This window comes from Argiope bruennichi, chromosome 3 (genome assembly GCF_947563725.1).
Source record: "Argiope bruennichi chromosome 3, qqArgBrue1.1, whole genome shotgun sequence".
Lineage (NCBI taxonomy): Eukaryota > Metazoa > Arthropoda > Arachnida > Araneae > Araneidae > Argiope > Argiope bruennichi.
In genome coordinates, this window is record NC_079153.1 from 144,727,876 (window position 1) to 144,740,953 (window position 13,078).

The 13,078-nt window shown below is 27.2% G+C and overlaps 1 protein-coding gene across 3 annotated transcripts in view; it reads right to left on the reverse strand.

The window, feature by feature from the left end:
• Positions 1-2,829: 2,829 nt before the first annotated feature.
• Positions 2,830-13,078, reverse strand: part of LOC129962759 (fibronectin type-III domain-containing protein 3A-like) — a 62,500-nt gene continuing 52,251 nt past the window's right edge. For all 3 annotated transcript variants that reach the window (XM_056076752.1, XM_056076753.1, XM_056076754.1), the window contains 4 exons: positions 9,081-9,284; positions 7,892-8,058; positions 6,920-7,044; positions 2,830-5,218 (listed from right to left, as the gene is read on the reverse strand). In XM_056076752.1, the coding sequence (XP_055932727.1) occupies positions 4,910-5,218; positions 6,920-7,044; positions 7,892-8,058; positions 9,081-9,284 (805 nt within the window). In that variant the 3' untranslated portion in view covers positions 2,830-4,909. The remainder of the gene's footprint in view (positions 5,219-6,919; positions 7,045-7,891; positions 8,059-9,080; positions 9,285-13,078) is intronic.

A 13,078-nucleotide genomic window follows, 5' to 3' on the forward strand; every position in this document is an offset into this window, starting at 1 on the left:
AAATATTCGACACAAGCGACGATCAGAATGGGTGGTTTGGAAAAAAACATCTTGTATTTTTCGATCTCTTACAACTTCCGCCGGTAAGAGAAAAGTCACCTTTTGAAAAACTATCAACTGATGAAACTAACACCTTGTTAGGTTCCCTCAATATACCGAATCTGTGGATTGAACTGTTCATATACGATGAACTTACAATTAAACATGCGACAGCTCAATGATTCTCACTTTGTTGAAATGCTAAATAGAATAAGATTAGGTGTGACTACACAAAAAGACCGCGACTTACTCTCGACTATATTAATAACTCTCAAATCCAATTCAAATAAAAACAGATTAATTGAAATAATTAAACACCTTTCGAAACTTCCTGATGCTACCATTTGCTTATTACCTACAAAAAACATGTGTCAACAATTAAATACTGCAATGCTTAAATCTCTTCACATCCCGAAATAAAACTTAAGCTGTTGATAGCATAGAATGCCCCAGATACCTAATAAAAAGAGCTCGTGAATGCATAAAAAAATGTGAAGACGACGCTTCTATGACTGCAGGTCTGGAAGAGAACATAATTATAAAAATAGGAGCAAAAGTCATGTTAAGGCGAAATATTGACGTGTGTCTTGGTTTAGTTAATTGTTCTATCGGTATAATGCAAAGAGTAAAGGTTGATCCGGAAAATACAAAAATAATTAAGAAAATATACATTACATTTAATAAAGAACATGTTTACGAGCTTAGTCCGGTCAAAACTAAATTTGAAATTATTAATAGAGCTTACTTCATCGTGAACAGTTTCCCATATGTATAGCCTATGCTATAATTATACACAAAAGTCAGGGCCTAAGTCTAAATAATGCACTGATGGATATCGGTTCTACAGTATTCACATCCGATCAACCTTACGTGGCACTTTCGAGAATTACAAGTCTGGACGGCTTACATCTAATAAATGTCGACTTTGGAAGTATTAAAGTGCAGGAATCCTCAATTTGTGAATACAACAGACTAAGAAGCATTTACTCTCTAGACTTGTCAAAAATTGTAACATCAAAGCTTACGAGAAAAACTCATAGAGACAGGGAGTGGGCTATGAGAAAAACTGTAGCTGAAGCTCAAGAAATAGTACCGGAAAAGAAAAAGAGGAAGACTACATACAAGAATAAGAAAAAAACAATCTACAAAAAGAAATGAGATGCCATCAAAAACATAACTTGTAATAAAAACCAAGTCTCACAACTCAGTTCTATCATAAAAAGTTGTGAGATCCATGTAATAATACCGTCAGTCAATTTATTCAGTCCCTAATTAAGGGTCCTTCTGTCTTAAGTTATTATGTAATTAGCTAACCTAACAACATTTTATAGTGACCATATCAATATTAAAAATCTTTTATGGTTTAAATAAATAGATTGACTAGGCAATTGCACTAAACAATCCAATTTAATATAATATGTTAATGTAATCTAATTTAATGTAAAGATACATTGTGTTTTCATGAGATGGCCAAGTCAATCTATTTATTTAAACCATAAAAGATTTTCAATATTGATATGGCCACTATAAGATGTTGTTAGGTTAGCTAATTATGTAAAAACTTAAGACAGAAGGACCCTTAAGTAGGGACTGAATAAATTGACCAACTTGGTATTATTACATGGATCTCAAAACTTTTTACGATAGAAGAACTGAGTTGCAAGACTTGGTTTTTTTTTCAAGTTATGTTTATGATGGCATTTATAAGACTTGCACAATAACCAAGTATGTAAGAAATTTTGTACTGCAGCTGAGAGAGATAAGAGGATGTCATGAAAACAGAATGAATCTTTTTTTTTTTTTTATTTACTGAAAGATTATACAATATTTTAATGTGTTTTAAATTCAATTTAAAATCTTTTCATAAAGCAAAAAGAAATTCAAAAATAAATAGAAGACCTGATTTGCTCTTTCAATAATGTTATATTAATTTAGCAACAGCTAAAGTTTTAAGCAATCATGAAATGGAAAATTTTACTTTTTACATGTGTTAATATCTTTCCTAAAAAAATTTGTTTTAGAAGGGAAAAAAAGTATAATTGTTCTTCTAAAGTATAAAATGTATTTCAAATTGCTTTCATTTCAAAATTTTTAAATTTACAGTAATACACAGTAACATAATCCTTATTTTTAACTATTTTTTCCACAAATATCAATTAATTAAACAATTTTGAATCGAAATTTTTTTACAGAACAGTATTAGGTAAAAATAATAAGTATTATAAACTAATAGGAAATATTAAATTCAAATAACCAAATATAATTATTACTCCAAAAGGATAAACAAATTTTCAGGCAACAGATGATGACAAGTTATAGAAAAAAATTCAATGCCTATTTTGTGAAAATCAAGGCTCTTTATAGCCTCTGATGAAATTTCTTTTAACAAAGAAACAGGAAATAAATTTTAAAAAATCCCTTTATTTCTCATACCAAATATATTCAATGCTTTCATTAAAAAAAAAAATGGAAGAATTCATTAATTTCCTACTTAAAAAAAAATTAGGGGGGGGGGGGACTGCAAAGTTTAAGAACAGAAGTAAAATACAATTATTAGTAGTTGAATGGATTCTAAAAAGAAAAAACAAAAGTCTAAATTTCAATTATTTTAAATTCTCAGTGACCTGCTTCATATAATTATAAAATAGCAGTGGTAACTAAATTTCATCCAAAATTTAAGATTCTTCTAGATCAATTATGTACAAACTTTTTTTGTTATAAATCAATTTATGAAAATAAATAAGCAAATAAAATACAATGTAATAAACAAAAAAAATTTATTATACACGTGCCAGCACATAACCATATATTACAACAAAACATGAATATTCATTTGATCTTAAAAGTACTTCCCAGAAAATTACAACAAAATTACATTTTTAAAAAGTATAGAATTTCTGATTCATAATAAAATTTCAAGACACATTAATGTCATTCACCCGTAAATTTGAAATTATACATTCACAACACAGCAAATAATTCATAATGTTAAAAGTTAAACAATATCTCACTTAATATTTCTCTCAGATTAAACTAATGCACAGTTAAAGGAAAATTTATCTTAGTAATGACATACTATTAAGATCTTATGGGCAAAACAATAACAGTTAAATTGAGATAATTTCAAAAACTGGCCAACACAACATACACAAGCTAAAATATTTGAAGAAAAAAGACATAAAATTTAAATAGCAATTTGTTTAACAGATAAATTAATATAATTTTAACATTACTATTAATCAATTATGAATAACAAATTACAAATACTTATTTGATAATAAAATTTATGTGGCCTTTCTAATAAAATAGAAATGATTTCACTAAAGTATTTATAATGACGAAAGAGCACAGATTTTAATATTTACTATATTGAAATGGCAATAATCAGAATACATATATTTAAAACATGAATAAACTTTGACATATGAATTTTTTTCAATATACTCTTAATGATATTAAAGCCTGTGATCAAGAATTCCATATTGCTTCAGTAGCAATACTTAAAATTATATATAATAATATAATGGTATTAGTATACTCAGTAAAAATTGAGACTGTATTTTATGAATAGAGAAGCATCCCCAAAAAATTAACAAATAACCACATTCAACTAAATAACTGTTTACTTAATTCACATTTGGTAATGGAAATTTATCTTCACCCCACAAATTTCTGTCAAGTTTCTCAGAATTTCATAGGAACTTTAATCTTAAATAGTATTGAATATGATAAATAACCCAATCATATAATTCTTAAATAATTCACAGCACTCAAATTATAATGAAAAACACAACTTGTGAATAAAAAATAATGAATTAAGTACAAAATTATTTAAACAATATTCTATTTTAATGAAATAAATCAAGATGAAGTATGTACTTTTGTAGATCAGTAAACACCCATATCAATAAGCAATGAAAAAAATAATAACAACAAAAAAAGGTCATACCTTAAACACTCTTATAAACTATGAAAAATAAAAAACGTGTAAAAATAATTAACCTTTTTCTTTTTCTTTCCTCCAGTTCTTGCATAGGTTACATTTTATTTAAACACATACAAAAAAAAAAAAATGCCCCAAAATACACTTTTTTACAGTTGGAAATATCCAAGACTGCATAAAAATAATTAATATAGATTAAATAGTTTGATTGGGTTTTGATGTGACGTTTATCACATTTTCAAACAGAAAGAAAGGAAGGAAATATGCCACACTTGAAAAAACAGCAATAGTCAAATAAAATAAAAGAAAAATAAGTCAAGGTAAAATAATGTGCGATTTTAAGTGATAAAGATCTTTTTTCAATAGAAGGCCAGCACCACTTACATGCACACCCCAAATCTGAAGCAACACTGTACAAATGAGAACAGCACCATAGATGAAATTTCAGAACACATTGCACATAGAGACTAATACAACCTCTCTTCTCAAAACATTATTAGAGATAGGAGAGGTAGCTGAAATAGGAATGTGTATACATATTTATATATATATATATATAATATATATAAAAGAGCGATCTCCCTAGAAAAATATTTCTTTGATTATATTTGTCTTAATCAAGCAAGGTTTCATTTTTTAATTCCCAGAAAGGAAACAAAAAAATTATTTTTAATGCACACTCCACATTATAACAAGCTCACATCTTTGTCAAGAAAATAAACTTTGTCACACTTTACCAAATCAAAACTTGTACACATATTAACAGCAGACATACGTACAATATGATTTTTTTAAATTAATTATTACTTTTTTATTTCTTCCTCCTCCTTTTTCTGGATATTTTTTTCAAAAATACATTGGAAGAAGAAAAAGGGCGGGAAAAAGAAACACTGTTGTGGAATGCGTTGTTCTTTTATGTCCATCATGCTAAGAAAGTATTTGTTGGATGACCATGGCAACACAAATGGCAATGAAAGTAAATGCACATAGAATGATCACGGCCCACTGTTGGTCCGTTATGGGTTCCCTGTTCTTCCAACTGCTAACTATAGAGTACACTTTCGGAGGCTGAGTTTCAACAGTTATTACAGAGGTTGTGCAAAATGTTGTACAGGGACTGAATGGACCTGGAAGTTCACCATCACTACAATGTCTTACAGCTGCCACACGTACAGAATATTCTGTACCAGCCAGAAGATTGTTTATGGTGAAAAAAGTTTGAATTCCAGTGTAAAGCTAGGAAGGGGAGGGGGAAAGGATTATAATAAGTGCATACATATATAATCAAGAATCAAGTACTTATACAAAAATAAAAATAAAAAATGCTTTAATCACTTCGCAGGTCTTATAATATAAATGCAGCATATAAACATGATCCGAAATTAAAAGCAACTGCAAGCAAATATATATCTAGATACACAATAACTCTTAAATATGGACTTTATGCAATGAAATTTTATGCAAAATTTTATCAAATTTATTATATAATAATCATCCATTGTGGAATAAATTTGTTTTATTTTATTAATTTTTTTAAACATTTTTATTGTTTATTTAAATAACAGGAACAATGAAAAAATTTCAATTCCAGTGCAGCATGATAAATAGTAAAGAATACTACATGTACATACTTTATCATATGAACATTAAAATACAAATTGTGAATTTAAACACTGAATCTTTTTAAGATTAAAATACATATTAGAAGTAAGTAAGTTCAAATCAGAATTAAGAATTTATTTTTTTTTTAAATAAAACATTGAAATATTAATTTTAAAACCATTAAATAACATATTGAGAATATTTGAAAAATTAATATTTTTTTTTTTAAGAAAATGCATATGAAGACAAATTATCAATATAAATAAATTTAACAAACTCTTTCTCAACTAAAAATTTGTTTCAATAAGTTCTAGATGGTATAATAAAATGAATATAATTAAATTTGCCATCTTATTTGAAACAAATGCTCTACAAGTCAGTTCATTTCTTTGTTTAAAAAACTGTTTCCAGAGTTTAAAATGGAATGTGAAGTGGAAAAAGCTAAGCATTTTCAGCACCATTTGCATTCAATTGCGATGTCAAGAGAACTAAAGTTACCCTTGAGATTTGCATTGCATGGGAAGGAAGCCAAGTTTAAAAGTATATTGTTCATTAATTTTATTGAAGATTGATTAATTTTAATTTTTCATTAATTTTATTGAAAAAAAATTGAGACATTTTTATGATAATCTATATTAAACAACTTGAAAATTAAGATAAATACATATGAAAGATACTTATGAATTATTACTTAACCTAAATAAATTCAAACCCCAGTACCATATTTTTCATAAGTGAGTCAGATATTTATTTGAAAGGGGGGGGGGGAGAGAAAATATGTGTATGTAAAAATAATAATCCTAGAAAATGAATCAAATTTGAAAATACATTTTTATTTAAGATAAGGTCCTAAATATATTCACTTTAAATAAAACAGAAATTCAATGCAAGACAATAAATGCTGAATAAAGCTCCAAAACTTCTAAAGAAGGTATATTCATATCTAAATAATATATTTGAAGTTATTTTTAAGAAATTCTAAAATTTTCTTTCATTACAAATAAAGATTGGCAATTCAAAAATCATTTTACAAGATATAATGCAAATAAATTTACAACAATAAATTTCCTTGAAGATAAATTACACACTTCTGCAGCAAACACACTCAATAGCATTTTGTTCATATGCCAAATTGAAACAACATATTAATATTAATTCATTCAATTGTTCACTTGTTAAATTGAACAAAAACATACCTTTGATACTTTAAAAACAAGTTCAAGGTTCCAGCAATTAAATTCTTTTACATCTTTAAATTCATTTGAGCTAAAACAGTTTTTTCCACCAATTTTTAGCAACAGTAGAATTTCTTTTTTTAATTAAATAAATACTTACCACATGAAAATCAGAATCTTTTGTGCCAAGTTGAAGTTTATATGACAGCATGTCATCACCTATTGCTTTTGCAGGAAGCCACTCAACATAACAAGAAGTCTGAGTGATTTTTGACACTTTGGGAGCTTAAAAAAAAAAAACACAATAAATGCTTGATTTTACATATTTATCATAAATGTCTTGAATTATATACAGATAAAATGAAAAGGCACAAAAACAAAACAACAGTAAGAATTTAGAATTTTTTAAATCATATATATTTAAATTTTTATTTTCATATGCGATAAACAGTTAGCCCATGAAGGCTGCGAGTAGAATAAAATAACAGCAAAAACTATATGGGATAGAAAAAAATAATTTTTTTTTTTTAAAGCAAAGAAAAGTTTATGTGTGTAAATATTTTTTTAAAAGTATTTTTGCTTGAAAATTATTTGACTTTAAAAATGATTTACAATCTTTTTTAAAGCCCAAAATTTGGTTAATTTCAATTTTTTTCCATCCATTTGCATATGAAATCTGTATATAAATGTTTCAATTAAAATTAATTTTCAATTTAAAATTAATTAATTAAATGAAATTTCTAAAAATATATTGCATTTTTTTATTTAAGTCTTTTTATTACATGTATTAAAAAAATTATGGGTACTAAATAGCACATGATTTTTATTACAGATACCAGATAATATCAAATAAATGCAAAAAATGGTTGAGCTTTCCTTATAAATGTATATTCTTCATTAGTAAAAACTAACAGATCAGTGACCCATAAAACAATATTATAAATAAGAAGTACCCAGATATAATACATTTTTTTTGTTAGAATTTGAATCCAAATCCATAACACATAAAATATAAAATAGCAATAAAAAAATTTCTAAAATTACAAAAATATTAATTGATTATCCCATGACATATCCCAGCCACTGACATTTTCAAAACCATAAGTGCAGGTTAGAGGAATAAAATAACTACCTTTAAGAGCCGGAGGAAGAGCTCGTTGCGTTGTGAAAGTATAAACCTCTGAGAAAGGTCCATCACCTTCTTCATTGGATGCATAAATTCTAAAACTGTAAGCAGTAAGTTCTTGAAGTTTAGTTACTTTAAAGGTATGACCGGGACCTTGGTACACAGGCACAAACCTGAAAAAATACAATTTATGAAACATATTCAAAAGCATTATCAGAATGTCTTTAGCGATTTTAGAATGAGGAGATATATCAGGAAAATAATGTTGAATTGTACTTTAGTGTGTCCCCGAGTTTGTCGCCAGTATAGTAACCCAATGAAATGATTCTATAGCAACTCTAATGCTGTTTTGTTTACTACTTTTTACAGTGGTTGAGTTGTACATGAACTACAACTATTTTATGAAAAATGTTAAATTAAAAATAATAAAAAATATCAATCAAAGATTTTAATGCAATTTTGTATTATAAATAAAAGATTATTTTTTTGCTAATAAGACATTCTAATGTTATTTTTAATGGGAATATGAACAGAAAATATTTATTCTTTTGCATTGCTTAACTGTTGGTATGCGTTTTTGAAATCGTCTGAATTATTAAAAATCTTCTGCAATGGAATTCCTTACACTTTTCATAATTCTTTTTCCAATCTGACGGTTCCCTTGATAATTCATTATGTCATTAATTGTTCAAGAAAGGTTGTCTTGTGAATGGGATGGCAGGAAATATTCTGAACCTGAAGAATGGATAGAGGGTGAGTGGAATTTTTTTTTTTTTTATGAGTTGATGAAGCTGGGAAAAGGATGCTTGCTTGAGATTTTGTATGGAGAACAGTATGACTGCTTCTTCCTTCGTTCTTTCTTTCTTTTCTTTTGATTATGTTCTGTTCCTCTAATCTACACAGTCCTTATGTTCAATATGCTAGCGAAGCTACTAGGATCCTGCTCCTGCTACTAGCGAAGCCGTAGGATGTTTCTTTTCTTTTAAGTTAAAAAAATTCTGCCCAGTGTCTTCTTCAGATGCTCATCCCAATGTACAAGATTAATGTACTGCACAAAATACAACAGTTAATTTCAAAATAAAAGCACTAGTAAATGCTAAATAACAATAAAAGCACAAAATGATTCATAAACATTTTTTTATTAACAACATTCTATACAGTTAATTTTTTATATTTAAAAATTTATTTTACTAACTTTTTAGATTGAAGGCTTTCCATTTCCAATGTATAAGTTTTCATGTCAAGATTTTTTCCATCACCCCATTTCAATCGCAGACTATTATAAGAAAAGCCACAGCATTCTAAAATAGGAGGGAAAGGTGGGAGTCCTCTAGTCACAATTTTCATTGGGGAGCTGAAAGGTCCAGGTCCAACACTATTGATGGCTTGAATTCGAACCCTTCAAGTGAAAAGCAAAATAATGGCTTGCACTGGGATAGTATAAAAATTAATAAATATTGTAGCATTTACATGAATCAGCCAGCTTGAAAGAAGAAAAAAAATCTCATTTTTCAAATTAACTTTCATACTTTTAAAAATTTCTTTATTAAACTAGTTTCTTTATCATAGAATTTCAACTAAAATTTCAATAAAAATTCTTAAATTTATTACTATAAAAGAATAGTAAGTAGCTACTTAGCAGAACAATGCATAAGTAAATCAAATAAAAAGAAAAATCTCATTATATAATAATTAATGCCTAATTATATACTATAAGTATAAGAAATTATAAGAAAGTGTCACTTTCTAAATTTCTTTTCCATTGCTTATGTTTAAAGCAGGTTTGAATTTTGAGCACAGAAGGAGAAAGACATACAATAGAGACCAAATTTGATTTAATCTGCTAAAATAAAGAGGTTTATAGAAGAGTCCTTGTGGTTCAGAAAAAACTACTACAACCTTCCTTTTCTTTACTGTTTTTAAATTATCTTTAAAAAAATCCTAATCCACGGAGAAAAACAAATCTTAATAGAAAACTATTTCTGACATACCTACATATAAAAATACATATTTTGAAAGATTACAGTAAATCTTATAAAATGAAATCATTTTCATTGGATGTTTGGATTTAAAGTTGACCTATAAATCCGAAATCTTGGTGAAATGGAAAATTGAATTGTCAATTAAAATCTTCAATACTAAATAACACAAATAACATTCTAACTACAATCTGTCAAAATAAGAAAACTTGTCTGTTCCATCACCTTTTGAATGAGTCTACAATATCAGTGTTCAGGTTTAGGATAGAGTTAGTCTTTCATTTTCAAAACATAACCGAAATCAGCATTTGTCGAAAAATGAACACTCGTGAGTGGCCAATGTCACTTCGGATTTTAATTTTCTGTCCAACAGAAGTTTGCTGTTTTAATTAGATATGAAGAAGAAGATTTTAAAGCCAAACAAGAAGAGTGGATTTATTAAGTTATAAACACAATAGAAAAAATCTAACAGACATTTTTATATCCAATTCATACAGGCAAATTTGCATGCATTCCATTCGCTAACTTATCAATTAAAGTCTGTTTTGAAACATGCAAATTTCAGCAATGTATTGTGAATATAAGATTAAATTTTTCCTGAACTAGAACATTGATATGGTTTATTGTAGACTCATTCAAAAGCTGGCAAAATGAGCAGGGGTTTTTTTTTTTGGCAAATTTGACAGATTATAGTTAGAATGGTATTTGCAGTATTAAAGATACTGCAACAATTCTACAAGTTTTCTCAAAAGCTTCACTAGGCACCACTGTCTTCTATATTTATAGTTATTGCTGCTCTTCTCATTTATAATTGATAAATGAGAAGAGCAAGGAGAAAAAAAAATCCCATAAGAGCACTTCATTTTGAAATTCCTATTTAAAATTAAATAAAAAGCTAGCAGCATTGTTTGATAGGATGAAAAGTGAACAATGAGAATGAGAATTCATGAATCAAATCTCTCTCTCTCTCTCGCTCTGTGAAGGGCTTAAGTGATTTTGACATGACTTGATTTTCAAAAATGAACAAGAAATTGAAAATTGAAACTCTTAGCACACCTTCCACATGTCTAATTAGGATTCTTTTTCTTTCTTTCTTTCTTTCTTTTTTTTTTTTTTTTTTTTTTTGTCACTGATCTTAATGAATAAGATAATTTTCATTATTATTAGATCAGATAGTTTTTGCAAGATACAAATGCAATGTTACTGGGTAGCATAATGTTAAGAAAGTAGCAAACTAAAATTGAAATTCAAGTTAATGATTCAGTATCAACAGATATAATTTTGAAATAATCTGTTCAGGTAAGAACTAAAATTAAATTGATAAATATACCTCTGAATAAAAGGACGCATTTTAGGAAATATTTAAAATATGGATTTTCCGTCACAGGAGAAAAAAACTGTCATAATTATGTGTTGTTTGACCAAATGGTATGAAATCATCTTTATTAAAGCACTATTTAGAGACAAAATATCCAACTTATGCTTATAATTATTGAGTGATCTTAATGTAACTTCTTGATTGAAGTTCAAAAACCAAATGAACTACAACATCATAAGAATAAGTTATCATTTATGTTGAAAGTGGAAAAAAAAATTATATAATTGATGAAAATGTGATCAGTTAAACAATGGTAAGGACGTAATTCAATGCAGGCTAGAAAAAAAATATACAAGAAATTTAAAATATGTCTTTGCCAAATGACACAGCTCCTTGGAGAATTAAAGACATGTATAGTAAATTGAATCTATGGTAACTGAAAAAATAAAAAAAAAGGGTTTCTTCTTTTCAACACAGGTAAGTGAAAAGGTACTTTTAAATCAACATTTTTTCTTGTTATTGAAAGATATTTGAATGATAATAAATTTGAAGAAAATATATTGGATTATTCTCTCACTAAAAATTTATATTGATGAGAACATATTTTAAAGTTATTTCTGTAAAAACAAAAAAGTCAGAACAATGGTGTTTGGATGGACGATGAAAAATATGCTTGGCAATGGTGTTAAAGATTATCAAGGTAGAAACCAATATGGCTTGGAACCAATGTTGTATTCAAAAAGATAAACAGCCTAATCTCTGCAAAATTCACTAAAAAAATCCTCAAGGATTTGATCAAAATAGAATTTTATTAAGGATAATTCAATTAGCTTTGGATAGTCTGAACCTTTAAGTAAAGACATGGGCAGCTTGCATGCTACATTATCTTTACATGAAGAATTGAAGTGGTTTTTCATAAAAAATTTGTTCTCAAGCTTATTTAAATTCAGACATGATGTTCAAATGCTTTTGAAGACTGCTCCATCAAATTCTAAATGCTATATGAAAATGAATGCTTAAAGCAATTTGCATATTTATCTGACATTTTTTTTTTCAGAAATAAATAAAAATCTAGACTTACAGAAAAATTCTGATTAATTGTTTTGAGATGACAGACAAAGTCCAATGTGTGTGTGTGTGTGTGTGTGTGTGTGTGTGTGTGTGTGTGTGTGTAATATTATATCTTAATTCAATTTAAAACCTAATTAATCCTAATTCTTATCTTAAATTAGCCCATGTTAACTTCTTTCAAAAATGTTCTCTTATTTCCTGATCCATTTTTTATTTAATTATTTCTAAAATGGCCAAAACAAAATTACTGACTCCATTGATTTCCATGGTGAAGGAATGAAAATCCTTAACACTTACGCATCTTTTTAAAAAATATCAAAGTTTTTCTCTTCTAAGTTGACATGCAGCAAAAAAAATTCTTATTAATATCTTATAATAAAATCACTGAAGGAACAAATTTCTCTCTCTTTTGCTTTTGTGTCACAATGTAAGCCGACACAATATTTTATGACTTCTTCCCTGAACATAATAATGCCTCCCATGTAAATTAAATTGAAATTAATTCCAAAAGTTTCTTATTTCCGCCTATGCACCTGCAAAATTATGTTTACAAACACACACAAATATATATATATATATATATATCCAAGATTCTATACATTTTTTATGAGAGAAAAAGTTTATTAAATGTACACTTGCCTATTTTAATATTTCTGGATATTAACTATCAGTTAATCAATAAATAAGCTTTAATTCAAACCAATGATGCAATTTGGAGAGAGTTTGATAAGCATTTAGAATTGAAAATTAAAAATAATACATAATTAAAATAGAAATTACTGTTGCTAAATATATTATTAAAACTGTGTTTAAAACTTTTTTTTT